The following is a 22,448-nucleotide window of genomic DNA, read 5'->3' on the forward strand; positions in this document are numbered from 1 at the left end:
TGCATTGCAGGGATACAACTCCGTGGTCTGGTCTTATTTTCAGTCTGTAAATTAAAATAAAAATAAAAATAAAAATAAATAATAAAATAAAATAAAAAAATAAAAAGAAGTAAATCCTGCAATGTTTAAATGCATTAAATGTAAATCAGAAGACAGTGCAGGCAAAATTCAGCAAAAGATGCAAATCACTTGCATCTTTGGTCTGCTCTTTATTTAATTTGAAAAAATGCATTGTTGGAAAAGAAAGAAATCAGAGTATATAAGGGAAGAGAAAGATCTTTGTAGAAGGTATTATAACTCTTTTTCTATTAAGAGGTATACAAAATAAAGAGTATGAAAACACTTGGTGTTTTTTACCTGACTAGGTTAGGATCATGTGTATGTTGTCTCTGACGACAGACTGGGGTACTAATCCTTGTAAAATTGACAACCTGATGATATTTTCATTTGTGTCTTTGCAGTCAGTGCAGGAAGATTCTGTGTTTTATAGATGTGTATGTATTCAGTGTGCTTCCTTGGATCTTGTGCTGGCGTGATGTTAGCCAGAGCCAATTTCATTCTTGGAAAGCACCCAGGCAGGGCTCCTAACTCTTCCTTTCAAAGTCTTGAAATGATGCAAACTTACCAATTCCCCTGAAGTTGATAAAGATTTATGTTCTGTTTCTCTGACTTCTGAGAGAATTTTTTTTTATATGCAAGACTATTAACATGTCATATGCAGTTGTGAGGAGTAAGTATACAATACATACTGCAGAATGTTTCATGTTAATTCATCTTTGTCAGCAGTAGATGTGACAGTGACATATTACTAATAAAAGATATAAAAAGAAAACTGTACCATCTCAATGTATTATATTAATTATATTACCTTAATTTGGCTCTGGTATGGCAGCAGGTGTGGGGATGCTCCAGTACCTAAGGGTTCCCCACCCAACAGCTCTTCATCAGCCCCCTGCACTCTGCCAGCTTGCTGCAGGATCTGGTACTGACTTTGCTGAATGTTGAGGTGAATATGAAACTGGTTAGCTAAATGGTGTCACTGTGTGATTTCTGGCACAAGGTACTAAACTAACTTGTGTGAAAATGGGAGAAAAGAACAGTCAAAGTGCTTGTAAGTCATGCTGTAAGGGCAGATCACCTGTCGTTCTCAAACAAATCAGCCAGAAAAGCAATGCCAATAAAGATAACATGTGGTGACATCTGATTTACACCTAACTTTCATGTTAGCTTTAGATACTATGTGTATATATCAAGTGAAATATAAAAGATATGAATTCTCTGCTTGAGTTCATCTAAAGTTCAGTAAGATAGAAAGAGCTGTCACTTCATGGAAGTACTTCTTTAGTCCAGAGATGTGTGAGAGGATGGTGCAACCTTGACATACCTTCCTCAAAGGGTAATCCCTGTGTTTCTCAAGTCTTCTTATATATCCAGCTGACTTCTACAGATGTCACCAAATCTAGAAGCTTTTCCTTTCTTGCCTGATTCTCTACTCTTGCAAAACCAAAGCTGAGCCTTGGGGGAACAAGTAAGGCTGGTAACAGCTCAGGGTAGTTGAAGTATTTGGAACTTCCTTGAGAGGAATGAGGAAGGATATCAACAGCAGTATCAACATGGAGAATGATGTTTTTGAATCTTGTTTGCTCCTGTAGCTTCATGTTTTTCTCAGTTCTAACGAAATCATAAGTAAGTTTCAGGGAACACTTTAGGTGTCAGTGGTTTGGTATAATTCTCCTTGGCTGAGTTTTCTCTTTGCAGAGATTTCTGTTGGGAAATTCTGACTTGTAGAGTGTTCTCATCCATAGAAAATTGTACATTCTCAGAGATAAATAAACTTGCAGTACAATTACATATGAAGAAATATTAGAGTGGCATTAACAGCTTGAAATTTAACTACATGGAAAGTAAGAGATAACCGTGAAAAGGAGAGTTAGAAATGTTTAAATGAGGTGTTTTCAAATTCAGCCTCCAGTTTTTCTTAGATATGAGAATTCCTTTGTTAGTCTGGTTTTGAGGATTTATTCTCCGTCACCTCTCAATTACAGTACTCTGTACTCACGTCTTACTGTCAGCTATTTAGACCTTTGTAAGTAGAAAGCTATACGGTATACTTTCTTGCTGTTTTTTTGTTGTTGTTATTTTTAAAAATTATTATTATTTACTTTTGAGAGAATTGCTCTACTGTTATTCAACCTGTTGACAGCTGGCTTATGTAGCCATTCCATTCAAGATTGAAATTGTTGGTTTTTTTTTTTAAAGAAAGCAAATGTGATGTACTATTTTAAATGGAATGCTGTGCAGTGCAACTTACATTTCAGTAACACATCTGCAATCAAAGATTTTTTCATAGCACACTGACACACAAGTGGTTAGATAGACTACTTTTTATTTTGTTAATCAGAAATATGTGTCCTGCTCAAAGAAAAGCTAGAAGGATATTGCCAAGACATAGTTGTGTGATTAATACTTCTCTGTCTTGACTTTTGTTGTTGTTGTTTTGAAGCTACATTTAGGTGTGTAGAGTTGCCAAGGCTACCACAGCCACCGCTCACTTTAGAAGGTTTAGATTTAATTTTACTTGAAGCGCAATATAACTGTTAATAAATATCTTTTGGATTTGAGGAACTTTGAAGATTGATTTTAATGATCTATTCCAGTGTAGTGTGTTTGCAACTTAATATGCTTAGTCTGGAGTTTCCATCTTGTTAGAGTTTCATGTTACTGTGGTTTAACCCAACAGGTGGCTCAGCACCAGACGGTCATTCACTCACTCGCCCATTTCCAATGGGATGGGAAAGTGAATATTAAAAAAATAGAACTTATGGCTTGAGATAAAACTATTTACTAAGATGGGGAGGGAGATGGAAATAATAATTGCGACAAATATATATGTATATAACAAGTGATGCACAAGGAAATGCACGCCACCCTCTGACTAATGCTCAGCTCACCCCCTGAACAGCAGAAAAGGAGGAGATAAACTCCCACCCCCTTCAAGACTCCTCCTGCATGATGTCTTATGGTGTGTAATATCCCCTTGGCCAGTTTAAGTCAGCTGTCCTAATTCTCTTCCCTCTCAGCTCCTTGGGCCCTTTGAGAATGGCCTTGGCTCTGTACAACAGTATTTAGCAGGCAACTATAAACATTGGACTGTTATCAACATAGTTTTTCCCATAGAACCAAAACATAGGATCATATCAGACACTCTGAAGAGAGCAATTTCACCCCAGTTGATAGTAAGATGCATATACTTCTTTTAAAATTCACAGGATATCAGAATAGTTTTCTGATTACAAAAAATTACTACAACATTCTGACATCCTTCTTACATCATTACAAAGTGCATCACTTCATGTGAATTTATCCTTCAAAAATTTCACAGTTTTAGCAAAAACAGGTTCAGATAATTGTTAATAAGTTGCAAAAATGATGCACTTCAAATACATTCAATTCCTCAGGTAATGTGTATTATTCGATATGCTGTTCTGAGGGTAATACTACATCATTAATTACCTGTATCTAGTAAAATTTGATAGTCAAATGACTTAAGCAACTATGCTGATAAGGAAAATACTGCATAAATCATAGAATTTATGTTAAAAGCTTAATCCAAAGGCATATTGTTGGAACTCTGAAGGGATATAGCTAAGCATTTTTCAACCATACTTAATGCTCAGAAACAGCCAAGAGCCAATTCAGCTCTTAGACCAAGACTCTGATGGCTCTGATTTATTCTTTCTACTGTAACAATTACACTAGTTTGAAATCTAAAGAGTAAAATAGGAACTGTAAATTTCCCAGCCAACCATTAAGGCAAGTCATGGGAAATTTTTGCATGGGGGAAAAAAAGTGTATATTATAATATTATTGCTACAGTAGTTTACTTTCAATTCATCCTTTTTAAAATGGTGAGATGGTCACAAGGAAAATGGCCATGGAATCTGAAGTGATATAAAAATTTTAATGTATGTATTTTTTTATTTCCTTTATTCCTGTGATATTTTTCCACTTGTAAATCATGCATGCAGTCCAATCTCATGGCAGTGAAAGGTTTTAACACAACAGTCTATTGTAAGTCTTGGTCTGCAGGTAGTATATACAAGATAATTCTGTTAGGTGTGTTTTAAACAGTGTAGGTGGTTTTGTTCGTTCTTAGCTGTCAAGCTTACTTATTAACTATATGAGTGGAAATCAAAGCCTTTAACTTTTCTCAGAGTGATTCCTTTCTTTGTGCATATGTATGCCATTCAGTATTTGAATCTACCATGAGAAGTTGTCAGGCTAAGGCTGGCATTTGGTGTCCACTGTATGTGGCTCAAGTGCTTAACCTAATACAAGCAAAAAAATAGATTCACTAGTCATTTATGAAACATGCTGGCTAAATCTACAGAATTTATTTCCTTTACAGTTTTCAGATAATTGTTTTCTAAATTTCTAAGTGACACTTCATCGAACACAGGACTTCACACCTTATCTCAAAAAAAAAAAAATCTTATGCATTGCGGCAAAGAGGTAAAGTTGGCCCAATTTGGTTAAAGAAAAGACCTCTTCCTTCTGGTTTGAAAGGAAAGTTTGGTTACATTATATTCATCCAGAAATTGTTGAATACGGATTATTTTTCCATTATAAAACTTGTCTGTCACTCTTTTCAAAATTCTTCTGACCAAATCGACATGGATCAGGTTTTATTAATCCCAGTGAAAATCCCAGTTTACCAATGTGGAGGGGTTTAGGAAATTTTTTTTTTTTTTTTTTTTGGATTGTTTTCTGCATTAAATCACAGATTTAATTAAATCACAGATAGTAATTAAGCAATTGCTAGCTACTTCCTAGCTAACAATTTCTATCTTCCATTTATGCAATTGATCAACATCAGTTATTAACAACTGTATAAACATATATATGTATATATATATATATATATAAAATGTACTAATAAACATGGTAAATCTGAGCAAGCAGTTGCTGCATTACATCCAATCCTGTGGTCTCCGTTTCTGTGGAGACGGAGCTTTAAGAGCTTTAAGAACTCTGAATAATTCATTTGTCCCAGTAACAATGTGTGAAGGCAAAGATACTCTACAGTTTCAGCAGCAAAAGCTTCAAAGCAGTATTAATCTTGAGATTCACAATAGAAATATCCAGCTATGCTGAAGTCAGGTATTCTGTCTTTCAATCCTCCTGTCACAAGTTTCTGTATTACCAGAAAAATGGCTGTTCAAATGTGTTGTGAAGCAAACTGGGAAACTGGCTCATCTCTTTTTTTTTTTTCTTCTTTTTTTTCCTTCTTGAGAGAGGTGAAGAAGAAGAAAGAAAAACTGCTACCTTCTGAAACAACTGCAGTTCTGGTTCAGATTGTAGCAGAAACTTTTCATGTGAGAAATTCTGCTGTTGCAGCCAAGAGGGCAAGCATGGTGTCTGATCAAGTAGGAATAAGTTTCAGAGAGAGGGAGAAATAATAATGTATTCAATTGGTATTAATGCTGTCTAATATTTTATATCATAAACTGGAATTTAAATCCTTCTGTACACATCCAGAGAGATTACTTACTGGTTATAACTTCCATATGACAAGAGTATAAGAAGTTACAGCATTTAAAGTATCTCAGAAGCATTTTGCAGCTGCCTCCAGAATAGCATATTTAAAGTTAAAATAGTTAAGTCTGCAAATATGTTTGCCCTGACTCAAAGATAGCTATCACGTTATGAATAACTCTGCTGTTTTATGGTAAGACTTCTGTTAACCAAATCCAGCAGCAGATTAGCTTCAGATGTGGCATAGTAGCAGTAAGAGCGGTGATGAGTTATGTCCTTTGAACCTTTCTAGTTAAAAATGTTAATATAATAAATATCAACAATGATCAGGTTTTATCAGAATGAGAAAAAAAAATCAAAATCAAAAGCATATTCTTCTGTCATTAAATAGAGCTTCCCATCTCTTGAGCAGTAGTTCTGTCATCGTTATTAATTTATCTGTGGCCTACAGAATCATCCAGAAATATGTGTATGATCTGCATCAAGAGGCAAGCCATAGTTTGTTCCTGTAGAATTAATCATCCCATGAGATGTAGAGTTTCTGCCATCTTTATCCTCCTGTATGTCAGTCTACCAGAACAGTACAGTAAACATGTAGGAACAAGGATAAACATGCAGAAGAACAAGCATAAGATGAAACATATTAGCCAAAGACAGTCGTTGTTCAGAAAAAAAACATTCCACAATTTGTGGTAGTGGTTGCTTAGCAAAAGTCAACATCAAACACATAGCTCTGAGAGAGCCAAGGGAGAGTGCTGTATGAAATGTGAAAGAGAAGATTAGTTATTGACTGCTGTGGTGGAGTAAGGGCAGAAGCTGTTGCTTACAGTCACATTCTCTGTTTTGCAGAAGTGGGGTAGGAGACCAAATGCTGCTCACTGCTGGAATTTGTAACACAGCAAGCATTTTACCTTTGTAGGGTCTGGGAAAAGGCAAGAGGATATTTTCCTAAAACACTCCTTGACATTCACACACTGCACTGTAATAAACAAAGATTTAATAAGAGCACAAGAATAAATCTACCTCTAAACACTTTTATAACAGCAGCTTTTAAAATGACACCCCTTTTGAATCCCATCTTAGAATACATTAAATTGGGATAGCAATTCATTTGAAGGTTTACTAAAATAAGTGTTTCGTTTAAACTTGTACAAAAAATATTTGAAAGATTGAAAAGTTGATACTAGGAATTAAAAATCAATTGTTTTTTATCAAAATCAGTCACAGCAATAGTATTAACTGATACTGTTGAGTGATCAATAACATCATATCAATTTCCTTCTCAAAATAATCTTTGAATATTATATCCTACTCAATTTTGACAGGAAAAGGGGAGGATTTTGCTATTTTGGCTTTATGATGATGGGCTAGTTGCCACCAGCTGATTTCCACGTTTGGAGTAAGGATCCTCATGGAGGACACCCACTTGCTCAGGTTTCGCTACAAAACATCATCAGGCAAAAAGCACAAAATTGCAGTAAGAAAATGTTAGGTATGATATGAAAACACATTTCATTACAAAGGTTCAAGCAAACCTGTGTAACAGGTGTGTATGTAGTTGTTTTGTGATGGGTACTTTTGAGAATAGCAGCCATGTTTTGTCATGTGTGGTGTTGGCTCTTGTATAAAACTTTGTAATTTTTCCCCCCAACACTTCTCACAGTATTTCTTTTATTGATGTAGCTGCAGGACAACTTCAACTTTTTCTTTAGAAAATACTATTTTTTCCATTTCCTATTTTGTATTATTACTTATTCTGTGAAAGAAACAACAACTCAAACAATTCTTCAAAATTGCATTTAAAATCTCTCTAATCAAGTAGAGTCCATGTATTTCAGACTGCAATAGCTCATTAACATAATTGGTAGTAGTATCCTTTCATCTTATCTTGTAGGAGCTGGAATAATATTTGTCAATATAAAGAAGTAGTCTTTTAGCTGCCAGTGTTTAATGACCATACCAGAGACACTGGGAACAGGGAAGGTTCCAAAGGAATCATCACTCTTTGTTACAAATACTTTGTAAATCATTGGGTATACTACTTTTTATTAAATTAAGTATAAAATCATAAAAATTCATTGGATTAAATTTTTTCACCGCTTTGAAGGCAAAACTTTCAAAGAGAATGTTATCTGATTCATTATTATTATTATTATTTATAATCAAGGGAATGTTCAGTGACAGTGCTTGGGTTATGGAGTGCCTTTGAATCCCTGCGTATGGCTGTACTGATACAATTTACTCAAGGCAAAGCACACTTAGATTGCTTTTCTTTCTCTCAAAAAGGAGTTTCTCTGTTCATCTCCTCTAGCTTTTGAGGCAACAACACTCTTAGTCCGGATCTACTACAGGCCAATAGAAAGAGGGAAGGTATGCTATGGTAACAAGCAATTTACATTTATCATTTATCTTACTGTAAAACTAGGTAGCAGATTGAGAGATTCAAAAGAAATACATTTGTATTTCTGTTGCTGAAATATTCAGATTTTGTTAGCAAACATGCTGTCCATCATTAGATATCTGCTAATATTTGTCTCTTACTTCAAATGGTCTTGCTAAATCATTTGAACAGGATACAGCTCTGCAGGGATTGCCAGCAATTCTGTCACATCAGAGAATTCCTTCTTCTTTTTTAGTTCTTTTTCTTCTTCTTCTTCTTTCTTGGATGACAATCACAGGGTGAAAGTGGCAAGTTCTTGCGAGATGTTTTCTAGCATCTGGCTAATTATGAGCTCCTCAGGCACTTGAGCTAAAATGCTGGAAGAACTTCTGAGCTCCTCACATAATGAGGTGACTTCCTGGCATCTTACATGCAGCATCCCTTCCAAGTGTCCTTTGGATGAGATTTTCACATTCCATCTTGCTAGTGAGTCTAAAGATGCAGGCACCCTGAATGAGAATGTTTACCTATGAATACAACTGAGCCATGTTTTTGTTTTATAGTAAAGTTTCAGCTTCAAGTAAACGTGAGATTCAGGACTGTAAGATGTCTACCAGCCTAGAAATAAACAATGTTATCAGTAAACTCAAAAATAGGGAGTGTATCTTTTTGTTCATTTAATTAAACTACTGTTATCTAACCATAAAGGTAAACTGGACAGTTACTTGTAAAATACTTGCCTTCTGCTTTTTCTCACTGATTGTCTTAGGTAGCCAACATTATTTTCTCTATCACTACTTGCTGGAAAGCAAACATTTAAACAAAAGATAACACTTGAGGAAGTTTAGCTTTCATATTAATGTATGTTGAAAAAATATGATAATGATAGACATCTGTCTTGAACAAATGCTTCTCAAAATGCATTAGCTTTTTTTTTTTTTGTTTTTAAATGCAGTAGTTTTCTGCCTGAACATACCTGCTAATAGCTAAAATTCTCTCAAAAAATCATTTCAATTTCAGTAAGCAAGCAAAACTGGAGTACTTTAATAGATTGGGCTCTATTTGTAGGAACAACCTGGAAAGACGAGACTGTGAGTTTGTTTGGAATCTTTATCAGCCTGACTCTTTGTCAGTTTCTTTAGTAATTAAATGAACTTGAGGTAATATTTAAAGTGTTATCATTAACAGTACAATGACGTAAAAATGCATTCCTATGAAAATGAACTGCTATATTTACTTTTTTTAATGTGAGGAAGAAAATGAGAGAATTTACATATAATGAACTAGGGGAAATCAGATCTTTTTTTTAGTATATGTATTTATTTCTCCATCTGCTGAAATGCTTAGATTTGATGATACACCAACCGGACACAGGAATTTTGTTTTCTCATTTTTCAACTTAATAGCAAATGATTTTTCATTGGTAAAGTTCTTTCAGTATTTCACTCAGAATTGACTCTTGTCATGTGGAAATAATGCTTCCCAGAATCAGTTGAGGTATAATCAAGTAATTTCTCCTCAGAGCCTCTCATCTGTAATTTTCCCACATTACCACAGCTCTGATCAACTATTCTGGGATTACTCACTACCAAAAGGCTGTTATTTTTTGTTTATTTTTTAGTTTCTAAGATTAGAAGAGTGAACAAGTGGAACATTTTCTTTCTTTTGAGGAAAGAATCTTAAATAAACTGACTTTTGGATCACCAATGGCTGTATTTTTCCCAGTAAAAGCCATGATTAGTTTTGTTTTTGAAACCACCTTTTTTGTTGTTGTTGTTGTTGTTTTTGTTGTTATTTTGGTGGGAGAGGGGCTGTTTTCTTTTTTTTTTTTTTTTTTTTTTTTTTTTTTTTTTTTTAACACTAAAGTGATTTAAGAAAGTAAGATCAGTCTTCATAGCATCTTCTTACACTTCTTTTGAGAACTTGGACAAATTATTGTGTTACATATTTGTGTCTATTTTTAATCTGCGAAATAATAATTATATTGTATGTCTTGTTCATATCTGTATTATATTGCTTAGTTTGTTTTTATATCTGTAAAGCATTCAAATATTCTAGTGAGTGCTTCAGGAATAATTAGATAACCAACCAACAAACAAAAGCCAACAAATTGCTGTCTTTTTTGTATAGTTCTTTTCCTTTATGTAACTGTGCAGAGTTGTAGTGTGTTTTGTTTGCTTGTTTCTTTCTTTCCTTTTGCTTTTTTTTTTTTAACTTGATCTGTATCTATATCTTGATGCTCTTGATATTATATATTTGCTAAAATTTTTGTACGACCTTTCACCTTTTGACTTAGGAATTCTATATCTATAAGAATTTAAATAGGTGAGATTGTAGAATTAGTTACTAGATACAATTAATCTGGTTTCAGGAAACTTCAGCAGTTCACTGGCACAAAAAAAAGTTGAGTTTCCTTTGGTGAATGAGACGCAGCTTAACGTATCCTTTTGATTCAATTTGGGATCACCATGTTCTAGAATGTGCGGGTCCAGACAGTGTATGTTCCCATCTTATTGATTCTTACAGTGCTTTCTGAAACTGCTTAGTGGGTTGTAGAATGTGTAGTCTGCTAGTTTCTTTCACCATCGAGTAAGATGGGGAATGTATAGGTCTTTTAAAAAAACCTGAGTGTAAGTGGATGCTTGCCATTCTGAGAGCTTTCATTGCTGGATCAATAGTGTTAGGCATTGAGAGTCCCCTTATTCTACTTGCTTTTCTTTAGAAGTACAAAGGAGGATTCTTCCAAATTTCTGCCTTTTTAAGAATCTGTTTGTAATATATAATAATTCCTGTGGCATCATCACAATTTTCAAAATTTCACACTGATTTTTGGATTTGCACATCCCATCTAGAATACTGCATCCAAGTGTGGAGCCCCCAGTACAAAGAAGATAGGGAGCTGTTGGAAAGGATCCAGAGGAGGTTCACAAAGATGATCAGGCGACTGGAGCACTTTCCCTATGAGGACAGGCTGAGGGAGCTGGGCTTGTTCAGTCTGGAGAAAGGAAGGCTGAGGGATGACCTCATTGCAGCCTTTCAGTACCTAAAGGGAGCCTACAGAGGGGGGGGAATCAACTCTTTGAAAACGTTGATAACTGCAGGATTAACTGCAGGACAGGGGGAAATGGTTTTAAGTTGAGGGAGGGAAGATTTAGGTTGGATGTCAGGGGGAAATTCTTTACAGAGAGAGTGGTGAGGTTCTGGAACAGGCTGTCCAGAGAGGTTGTGGATGCCCCATCCATAGAGGTGTTCCAGGTCAGATTGGATGGGGCCCTGGGCAGCCTGGTCTAGTATTAAATGTGGAGGTTGGTGGCACTGAATGTGGCAGGGGAGCTGGAGATTCATGACCCTTGAGGTCCCTTCCAACCCTGTTAACACTTGTTAAAATATTCCCAGTTGTTCATTCTCCTCACTGGGCTGAGAAAGAATTGTTTCTATGTTCTGTAATCACACAAGTACTGGGGTCTTGGAAATTTCACTTGCTGGAAGTTACATGATAGGAAAGGAAGTTTTGTGATTGAATTTAACTGCTGAGAGGCAGGTATACTTAAAGGCCTTCAAAGTGACTATTAAAATAGAACTAACCTATTGTTTGAAGTTATATTCCTATTTAATTAAATCTCTTATAACTGTAGTACTCAAAGGAACAGATGAAATAAAATAATACAACTTCATCAGTGCTTCACCAGCTGTATTCCAGAAAAGAATGAATATTAGTAATGCTTACTTCTCTTTTAATCTTTTCATCACTTCAAGGGAGTTGATTCTAGAATTTTTTCATTGACTAAATGTAGATCAAGATTGACCTGATACTTAGTGTGGAAAAAAGGCACATACAGACAATTACTTTTTTAAAGTCATAAATAACTTTACAGAAAGGATAACAATCAGAGTTGAAGCAGTTTGTCTATAAGTAGAATTTTTACTTGCATGGCAATACTATTTAAAAAATAGGAAGGTAGAAATAATTGCCTTAGCACCTGTTGGAGCTGAGCTATGCTATACTGAGGTTTAGAGGAGGAAAAGATGATCACAGGGCCACTGAAACCCCTATGCTGATAGACAGGTAGCATGGTTGGTGCTGTGTGGGTGGTACTGTAGCTTTGTGCTCCTGCAAAAGGCTTTTCAGTGCAATGACAGTCTCTTTCCCATGGATGTTGTTAAGCGATGCATCATCTTTGGAACTAGGAGAGAATTTGGAGAAAAGGTGCAGAGTAACATTTTGCTCAACACTGCTTCAGGTCTCGATTTAACGACATGTAGTATTCCTAACAAAGCTAGAGCTTATGAGTCATGAAACTGACTGACTTCTCAATTGGCATATATTTATAAAGGTTAAAGGAGGAGGAAGGGAAACATGGAATAGAACTATTTTTGTGTATGACATCAAACTCCTTTTTACTTTATGCATTCTTAATGCTTAGATTTCCCTCCAGAAATGTCAACTTAAGAATAGTCAAATTAAGAAGAAATGTAGAAATTACTAAGTTAGCTGTGTTGCTTTGACAGACTTGATGTACACACTAGAAGTTAAGTTTAGTAGTCAGAAGATTTTAGACCATTTTCAGACTGTTGGGTAGAGAGTAGTATTTGCTGGTTTGAAAAATCTTCAGATCTTGCCCATATCAATACTTAATGGAAGGAAAAGAAGGCAGGATTTTTATTCAGACTCTGGATTTAGTTTTGAGGGGAGTCCAACTTGCTTAAAGTTATCTGTCAAGATGTTGAATGTTTAATCTAAATTAGCCATTGGGCTCATGGAGAGAGGCTGCTGCAAGGGGTGATTCACATAAGTAAAAAATAAATAGTTGTTATATCAGGAGCTCTCCTAAGGATTCCTGAGGTCACAGGGAAATCGAGCCATTGGGAATTTGCTGAAGGAAAAGGTATAGTGTTTTTAAGAACTGATACAGTTATCCTTTTGTAGCAGTGGAGGGGTGTAATTCCTCCCAAAGTGAATTCACTCAGAAGTTACCTTTATGACCCGTTTTTTGTGAGAGGAAAAAAAACCAACAACCTCTCACACACAAGTCCTGTTGGGTATTCTGTATTGGCATCTCATTATACTAATGCACAACTGCTATTTGAGCTCAGCCTTGGGGGTTTTAACTCTGGCTTTGACATTTTTGTACTGAATTAAGAAAAATAGCTGCACTTTGTCTCATTTTCTGTAATGTCAGTAAGATGCGTAATTTCTGTAATTTCATTGTTAGTTTGTAATAAATCAGGATATTCCTTGTCTCAAGAACCCATGAAAATGATCACAGAATTTTTTGTCTATACAGTCTTTATTAAGTAATTTAAAATCTTATTCCAGTGAGAGCCCTTGGTTAGGCTGAATGCATGCTAATGTTGTGTTGCCTTCCAGAGGCAGCCATTGTAAGGCAGTGCTGCTGAAGATCTTAATTGTCCCAATACATCTTGGTGTGCTTTAATGCCTCTAAATTAATAATGCAATTTAATACCGTTATTAGGTTTTGAATTGCATTACTTCAGCAGAAACATAAAGCTAATGTGATTGTGTACCATAGGGATGGAAGCACCTGTGTTTTTAAAGGCTTGTCCCCCACACTGCAGTTATTTAGTCCAGTTTAGGAGGTTGACGAAATATTTTGCTTATATACTTCTGGGGGCCACTGAAGACCTTACATGTAACTTATGACTCGCAATGAAAGGTCAAAAGCCACAATTACACCATGTCTTAGGAACGCAATATAAGAAATAAAGATCATTGCCAATAGGTTGAGTGCCTATGGAAGCAATAAATATGTTAATAAAAAGGTATTTGTTGGTAATGCACTATACGCCAGATTACAGGGAAAATGCAGTAATAAACAGAATTAAAATCAGTAACCTCTGCTAATCTTTTCTGAGGATTTTCATTCTTACCTTCAAGTTTGGTTATTGTTTTGTACAGAGCTTTCATTGTTGCATGAAACTTAAAAGGTAGATACTTGAAAATTTTAATATTGCTGCCGGCTTGGTTCACATCAGTTTCTGATTGATCTAGTATGCTAAAATAAATAAATAAATAAATCTAAATCCTCTTCAGATGTATAATATACAAAACAAATGAACAAACAAAAAAGTAACTGCACAATTTCCTTTGCTCCTTAAAGCATCACCATGAAAACTGTGTATGTGGAAAAAACAGAATTGTTATGCTCTGTGGCGCATCACTTCTGCTCTGAATGTTGAATATGATTATGTACAAACAATATTACCACTGTTTGATTTAAACTGAAATAGAGAAAGAAATATATGTAAGTTAAGTGCGTGGTTATCTCAGCTAGAAAATGCTTCTGGGGTTACTATCAAAGGAAATTTATATTTCTACTTTTTTTCTAAATGATAGCACTGCCATTACTAAAACGATGTGTAAAATCATGGAATAGCAAAGTGGTACTGCAACATTGTAGTGATTATCATGAATCAAATAGAAGTGCCTGCTCTTGTGATATTGCCTGTGGAAGTCAAAGCCTACATCCGGTGAGAATAGCTTCTGGTCCTATCCTGTTCTAGATCACTCTGTTCCCTCCATAGGTAGTGTGTGTATACGTCTCATCAGAGTTAAATCTTACAGTCACCAGATGAGTTTATATTCTTCTGGAGTCACTTACAGTATTTTGCTCATATTAATTCACCTGGGTAAACATATATCAGTAAGTGTTAACACCCTGAACAGTATTTTGTTACTAGCTTTTTTTTTTCTCTCTCTTTTTTCTTTTTCCATACTCAGATGTAGCAAATAAATATATATTACCTGAGCGGAATAGTTAAAACATTAAAGGAAGACTATTGGCTTACTTTCCCTGGATTGTTTTCTAGTTTTAATAATGTGTTGTGATTGGGATGTTGTGGTATACTTTGTAATTTTGTAAGGCTGTTTGGTTAAATTCTGAATTTGACAGAACATGAAAGTATGCAAGGGTTTCAAGTTAGGATTGTTGTCTTTACAAAATGCCAGTATATCTCATGTTAGTATACAACAATACATATTATATAGAGTATATAAATCCCTTATAGGTGGTATATTACATAGGAATGATGTTGTACGTACAGTGTTTTCCTTTTGTATGGGTAAATGTACATTCTGATGGTCTTGAGTCTTAGAGTTATAAAAATAAAGAAAGAATCCTAACTTCTCACTTTAAACAAATACTGTTCTTACTGTCAAATGCAATTTTCAGAGAGTCAGAGGTAGTAGCACTGCTGCTTTCTTACCTGCAATTGCAAAGCAAGGCAGTGTTCTGCAGAGCAAACTATGTGTAGATGATACGTGCCCCCTAGAGGTCTGCAGGCATCAAAACACTCCTCGTTTTGCCCCTACCCTCACACTTGCATAAATCATGAAGCCTGGACAGACTTCGAGAGCAAGGGGATGCTGCCATTAGGGAAAGAGCTCGTAGTTTTGACCCCATATTTACAATGTAATAAATCCTCCTAGCGCTTGACAGCCATGTTCTTCATTTTCTGCTTATTTTTTTCTACCATGTGTCCATGTGTCTCTGACATAAATGTGCATGTTTCAAAAGCTGCAGGTCCAGCTCTGTGCTGTGGCCAGGCCACTGGAGCCAGCTGTGTCTCACACATGGTAGCCTCAGCCTCACTTTACAGAGGCTCTGCAGCAGCTGCTTTTATTTCTTCAGCCCCCTCAAAAAGATCTGGCGAAACAAAAATTCAAGCTGTTGTTACATCTGTAGATGTAACAGTGGAAGGAGTCGAGCATTTAATATTTCTCAACATTTTTCTTTGTTTTATATATTTGAATACAAAAGCTGCCTTGCAGACAATGTCTGGGTTAATTTAGAAAATCATTTAAGGTTATATACATATGCTACTAACTGTCTTTTGATGTGTGAGTTTTGATAGGTAAGTGTGTGGGAGGTGATTGCACCTCTTGCCATAGCTAATCTCTTTTCTGCACTTATAAACATTTTCACTAACCCTGTAATTTCATGTCAGAAGTTTCACTGAGACAATTGTTGGGTAATTTTGTGTATATTTTATACAAAATTGAGTTTTGAAAGGAGTTTATGATCATGGAGTCTTTCCTTCTATTGTGAACCAGGCATAGGTATGAAAGAGCAGCTTTCAGGCTCCTTCCTGCCTGGGTAGCTGATGACCAGACAGCATCTTTCCAGTGAGAGGCTTACTGACCTTCCAGTGTCAGGAAATCCCACTTGCATTACCCACAGTGTACTCAGCAGCCTTCCATGGTCATTCAGTATTTCAGTACAGTGCTGTCCTATGCTCTCAAATTGAGCACATCAAGCACTTCTGTACGTAAGTCACACCCAAATGTTTTATCAAGTATTGATATTTTTAATGTTTCCTGAGAATTTCTTCTTTTCTTTTTGAGGTAATCAGTGACACTGACTCTGTAGGAGAGGGAAATGTCTCAATTTCAGTGATTGGAGAAAAAGGTTATTTAGTCAGGGAGTAATGAATGCCTTAAAATCTTTGAATAGCTGTTACTAGTGTTTCTACATGGAAGAAATAGAGCAATATGTTTACCCAGGACATCTTTTTCAGATAAAGCTGCCTTCCATGAGAAAAGGTACGTGTTTTTTACGTGGATACATTCACATATATATATGTCTGTGTGTATATGTGTGTGTAGGTATATATGTAGGGGAGCCTAAGCTGATTCAAAATTGCAGGATGGATCAGAATATTTGTAAACTAAGGAGTGAAGTCATTTGTAAAGACTGTAAATACAGTCATTCTGGGTAACAATTTATGATAGTGTAAAGTGAACAGTGAAAATGGGATTCATCCAACCAGGTTTAGATCTGCTGTGTAATAGGTGTCATGATTATCCAATAGTGTATATAAAATTATACATGAAATTTTAAAAACCTTTTAAAAGAAAAACAATCTTTGTTTTCTTAAAAAAACAGAGGTGCTAGAGGTCAGCTATTAGTAAGCACCAAGAGGAATAAAAATCTAAGGGATTGTAAATTTCTCAGGTTTAAAAAGCTTTCATGATTATATATTGGATACGTGGAAGATATAAGTAATAAAGAGTAGTTAAACTGAAGTACACTTCTACGTAGTATTTTTGCCAGCTGTTTTCTTCTTTCCTAACTGCTTGTGCTACTAATTATTTTCAGACACTCTAATGAACTTACTAGTTACTTTGTAAGTGAAGTAAACTGACGTGAGCACTTTTAGGCTGACAATATCTGCAAAATAGCCACTCAGATTTGCCAATAAAATGCTGAAGTCATTATCTGGAGTAAACATCATTTTACAGGTTGTTTCCACAGTGTGGAATGTGAAAATAAGCAACAACAAACAGTTCCCAGTAGCAAATTATACCCTAATCTAAGTGTAGCATTTCTGTAGCTCTGTTACCACAGAGCTGTTACTTTGAGTTTATAAACATTGCACTTTCAGTCTCTTACTTTAATCTTGTCCAGAGTGATTCTAACATATATCTAATTAGATCCAGTGGAAGAAGTGCAAAGCAGAAATACTTTCAGCTTTTAGACTTTTCTATACCTGAAGCCTAAAGAATCAAAAGACTTTCTGGCCTTTAAAGTCCATTGAACATAGAAGCTGCAGGGCAAATATTTTATAATGCTTTTCCTTCTGATGTTGTAAAGTCATCAAAATTATATCCATAAAACTACTTTTACACTACTGAACTATGAAGTACCTTGTATCTGTGTAGGTACATTTTTTTTAAAACAAAATTTCCCAAAGTTTCGTTAAAAAAATAATGAAGTACCCAGTGATGATTTCATGTGAAATTCATTCCTTATTATGTACAAGGTTTTATGTATCTATGCAATCTGTTTCTAACAGTGAGAAACTTACTCCATAATACACTTCTGAATAAATACAGGAATTCAATTTCAAAGTGCAGAGTCAATGTATGTCAATTCATTTTATAAAGTAAACATAACAGAAATTACTGTATCCACAGTACTGCTTTCAACAGAAGTAGTTCTCTTATTTAAAGGCTTTTTTGATATTTGTCTCAAGTGAGGTTTTATAAAAAATAAATTAAAAGCAAAAGGCCTTGAAGGTGCACTTCTTGTGTTAGATAATGTTTCTCATGAATAAAAGGAAGGAATTGTAAAGTGTGATCTTCAGATCTGGAACTTGAATAGAGAGAGTCCACCTGTGCAGATAGCGACATCTTTTAAGCTGTCAGTCACAGATGTATTTGTAATACTGGAAAACTCAGATATCTCTTCTTCATAATTGCCCCCGTGCATGAATCCTAACTCAAGTTTCTTAGTTGTACTAGCTCCCAAATCACACCCAAGGACTGGTATCACAATTTATCGGCCAATGCTTAGAAGCACCCCTTAAATTGAATTTCTATCATAGAAAATCACTATTGAGTTCAGAGTGGCTGTTGTTGGATTTGGTATGTCCAGGATTCATGTTGATGGAGTAGGGCGTAAGGGTTTTGTTTTTCTTTTCTTTGGACAAGTCTCTCGGAAAGGAGGACTAGTGAACTATATCAGCATAAAAGAAAAAGTGCCACTGTTTCCCAGATGTATACTATAAGTTAGCCATCTTCTGTGATTTTATCCTGGTATTTTGTACCAGATGTGTGGGGATACAACTTTCACATCATTCCTTCAGATGAGCTTTGACTGTCTTCACAAGCTGAATGGCCAACTGTTTTTGATTGGTTTTCATGGTGAGAAGAGTTTGTTACTTTCATAGCTGGCTTTAGCAACAGTACAAGATTTTTTTGAGGAATTATAAAATAGAGCAGTAAATTCTAAAGCTGAGTCACTACCTATGTGGTTAAGGGAGTAAATCTGAATACTGGCAATAATGACCAAAAATTTCTGGAACTAAATTTCTTTACTGAGAATAACTTCAAAAGCTAATTGAATAATGAGTTTTTGACTGAAAATAACTTGACAAGAAGGAAATTAATATTCTTTATTTAACTGTCAGAAACTGTTATCTCTTAACTGAGAGGGACCAAAACCAGAACTTATATCTTAAAGGTGTGGGCTTACCTTTTCATAGCTAAAACGTCAAGCTCTCCTACGAGACCTCTCACAGTGTTTATCCATAGCTTTGCAGAGTCAAAGTGCTTTCCAGGTGGGAGGTGGTTTCTGATGAGCATGAATTCCTTGGCTTCTTCTTGCCTCTGTCTGAGTGTTTTCCGTTTTCTGCTGGGTGACCTTAGGTGTAGACATGTTTCCTTGTGCTACAGTTAGTTCCCTTGCCTATTCTGGTGGGAGTAGTGAAACAAGTTGCAGCTTGGAACAGAAAAACCTAGCTGCTTCAGGAAATGTATCTGGAATTAATGTTTGTTAGCCAAATCTTGAACTCAGCAAACAGGGCATCAAAGTGCGCTCCTACAAAAGGGTTTGCCACATGTATCCAAGTTCCTTCCAGCTAAAAATTGAATGGCACTGCTAGTGATACAGTTAATATATGTTCCTTCTTTTGAGCTGTCTTTCATCTGATCTGCTTCCTTTCCAAATAGGAAAGAGAGAGACCTTCTTGATCAGTGGCATATAGAGCTGTATTTATGTCATCTTTTGGTGAGAAAAACTGGACTAAATGCCTGTTTTCTTCGGAAAATGAATTATAAAGTGATCTCAGCCTTGTTTGTTAATAACTTCAGTCTTATAATTGCTGTTGTTTTTTACTGGAAAAAAAAAAAAAAAGAACTGAAGGCTGAAACACTGAGCAATCACATGCAGCATCTGCAGATTCAGAATCATTCTTCTGTGTTTAAGCAATTCAGAGGGGTTTTGAAGCCTTCAACTGCAATAGCATGTAATAAATGGGATAATAACAGCACGTGGTCCCACTTGGCATTAATTATATCTAGTTAATTGAAACACAGCAATAAGTGGCTAATCCTTCTCCTTCACTTCAGGAATTTACATTTTTTTGTGGAGGAAAATATGTTGTATAAGTTTTAATTATTGTTATATAGGTCACTGAAAGTAATGTCTCCTATTTATTTCCATGGAAACTACAACGTATACAAAGAGCACAATAACACAGGCTGATACAGCAAATTCTTAGTGACAAAATACTGTTTTTCAGCATAGTCATAATTATGAGCTATGCATTCTCACCAACATGAGCCTACCTGGCACGCCAGTGGAGGAAACCAACTGTTTGCTTAAAAAATGCTATAACAGCATTATTGCTAGGAAAGTGTTGTCCACACAGTCCATCTTTCATCAGTCTGAACAGATGGAGGTCAGAAGTTGTGAAATCTGCACAGCACAGTGTATGTTCTAGAACAATCCAGCCAAGATTGGTAGTGCATTTCACAGTTTTCAAAGTGGTACCAGGCCTGGAATTACCTTGTTGCAAGAAAGGCTGTCTTCTTCTGGCCTGACTGGAAGTGATCCATCTCTGACATCATGGTCCAACATAATAAAATCGGAGGCATTACTTTTGGAGCACCCTTCGTTTTTTTGTTTGTTTGTTTGTTTTTTGCTTCCTCTGTTTGTGTCAACTTTTGATACCAACAATATGTTAAATTAAGCTGAAAATAATATTTGGAATCAGATTCCTTTTGTTGTTGTTGTTCTTCTACTCTTTTAATGGAAAGTAGTATTCCAAACAGCTTTCTAAACTGGTTAGTTTGAGACAGCATTATTTGGGGAAGAAAAGGAGAGCCATGTACTGATTTCTGCCTATGCAATGGGCGGTCCCTGGAGTCCAGGTGAGCTCAGCAGCTCTCTGAAGCTCTCTGAATAGCAACTCTGAAGGTGCTATCTTCCAAGATCCCTTCCTCACTCAGATGCAGACTCTTTTGTGTTGTCTCAGGCAAATAGTTATCCTCACTCCAATGTGGTCACTGTGTTTGAAAAATCATCTGAAAACATTATGATTATACTTAGCCCCTTGTGTAGCACTGTGAGTAACTGAAGTTGTCAGTACTGTCTTATTTCCAGATATATGCAGTATGTGGATCCTTGAGTTCTTACTATTTTCAGCTGTCTATAAATTTATAAATATATTGAAGGAAAATGGTATTCAGCCACAGAAAGCATTAACAGCTTTTGTTTCCTCTTGATACACACAAGTACATTCAGCTTATATGTCTGTGTCATTGCTGTGCATTTGCAATCTATTCTTATAATTCCTCCTCTCTCTTCTGTTTTGTTCACAGCTTACATACTGACACACTACCAGTTATGTTTCCAAAAGAGGAGTTCACAGAAATACACAGTGCCTGATCCTACTAGCCACTTTGATGTTCCTCCCTGGACCATGTAGGTAAAAGAAACACATCTATAATATATCTTTTCAAGTAGTAAGCATATCAACAAACAGCTGATTTTTTTAATTTTTTTTTAATAATAATGCTCACTTTGCCAGCTTGGGTTCTTCTGGAGTTTTTGGACCACAAACTCATTGAATAATGCTTTCCAAATTTGTGATGTGTTTTATTATGAAGAGACATGCAGCTGTAAACCGTCATATATCAATAAGTGTTTGGTCTCTATGCCACGTGTATTGGAAATTGCTGTGCATGCTAGAAATGCTGCAATGACTATCATTCATGTAGGTGTACGTGAGCTAACTTCAATAGTAGCTGCAGTGATGCAAATTTTGGCTTAGGCAAAAGCCCAATAGAGAAACTGAGTAAATTCTCAAGCAGTTGGCAAACCCTGAGCTTCTTGTTATTACAACTGCATAACTAGCTGAATGAGAGCCAGGCTGAAAAGGTTTACAGGAATGAACCTCTAGGCCTGTTTTAAAAAGAATAGTACAATATAATGCTTTTGGCAAGTAGAAGAAAGATGCTTTCAGATTATTTCTACTATTCATCTTGAGCTTCTGCAAAATGCATCAATTTTCTAATGGATTTCAGATAAAGAAAAAATGTAGCCCATAATTCAGTCTTGCTGTAGGAAAGAGTAATTTCCTGGAAAGTGTATTTTCTATTCCAGTTTTGATATGCTACCTGGGCTTAGGTTCTCAGAAGTAATTTCCCCTGTAAAAATTAACTTAGGCAAAGAACTAGATATTTCCAGATAAATTGCTAGCATTTATTAGCAGTTGTCTGATTTCTTCATTGCATGTTTAACTGTTTTGTGATCCAGTTGCAGAGGTATTTAAAACTATTTACATTAATTATGAATTTGTAGGCTGCAACATTCATATCTGACGTAGTTGGTGTTTTTCTACATTTCTTACATTTCTGTAAAACTTCCATGCTGATTTGCACTTTGTTCTTCGTTTTGTAGAAATGAAACATACTTGTGTAACAGTGATCTATATGGTCTGTATTTACATTTGTAGGCACATCCCTTACATGGAAGTCTGCTCTTCTCACATACTCACTTGAGGGACTGTGGCACTGACAGTTTATTGCGATTGTTGCTGGAGTGTGTTGAGATTTCAATCAGTCAGTTCTACTTGTCTAAACAAACCTTCTAATCAAGTCATTTCAGGAAATCATTTACATAGCATGCTGGTTGAATCTTTATATCTTTGAAGCTAGCAACAAGCAGCTCATGTACATCCTAAATCAAGGCAAACCTCTAATTTCATATTCTGAAATTAGTACATAGTG

The 22,448-nt window shown here is 35.7% G+C and overlaps 1 protein-coding gene across 3 annotated transcripts in view; it reads left to right on the plus strand.

Moving 5' to 3' along the window:
* Nucleotides 1–22,448, plus strand: part of CHRM3 (cholinergic receptor muscarinic 3) — a 256,051-nt gene that overhangs the window by 119,216 nt on the left and 114,387 nt on the right. For 2 of the 3 annotated variants that reach the window (XM_052685064.1, XM_052685073.1), the window contains exon 3: nt 21,039–21,145. In XM_052685064.1, the coding sequence (XP_052541024.1) occupies nt 21,123–21,145 (23 nt within the window). In that variant the 5' untranslated portion in view covers nt 21,039–21,122. The remainder of the gene's footprint in view (nt 1–21,038; nt 21,146–22,448) is intronic. The other variant, XM_052685082.1, reaches the window with a different exon arrangement.

Source organism: Tympanuchus pallidicinctus, unplaced genomic scaffold, assembly GCF_026119805.1.
Source record: "Tympanuchus pallidicinctus isolate F22 unplaced genomic scaffold, pur_lepc_1.0 scaffold1, whole genome shotgun sequence".
NCBI lineage: Eukaryota > Metazoa > Chordata > Aves > Galliformes > Phasianidae > Tympanuchus > Tympanuchus pallidicinctus.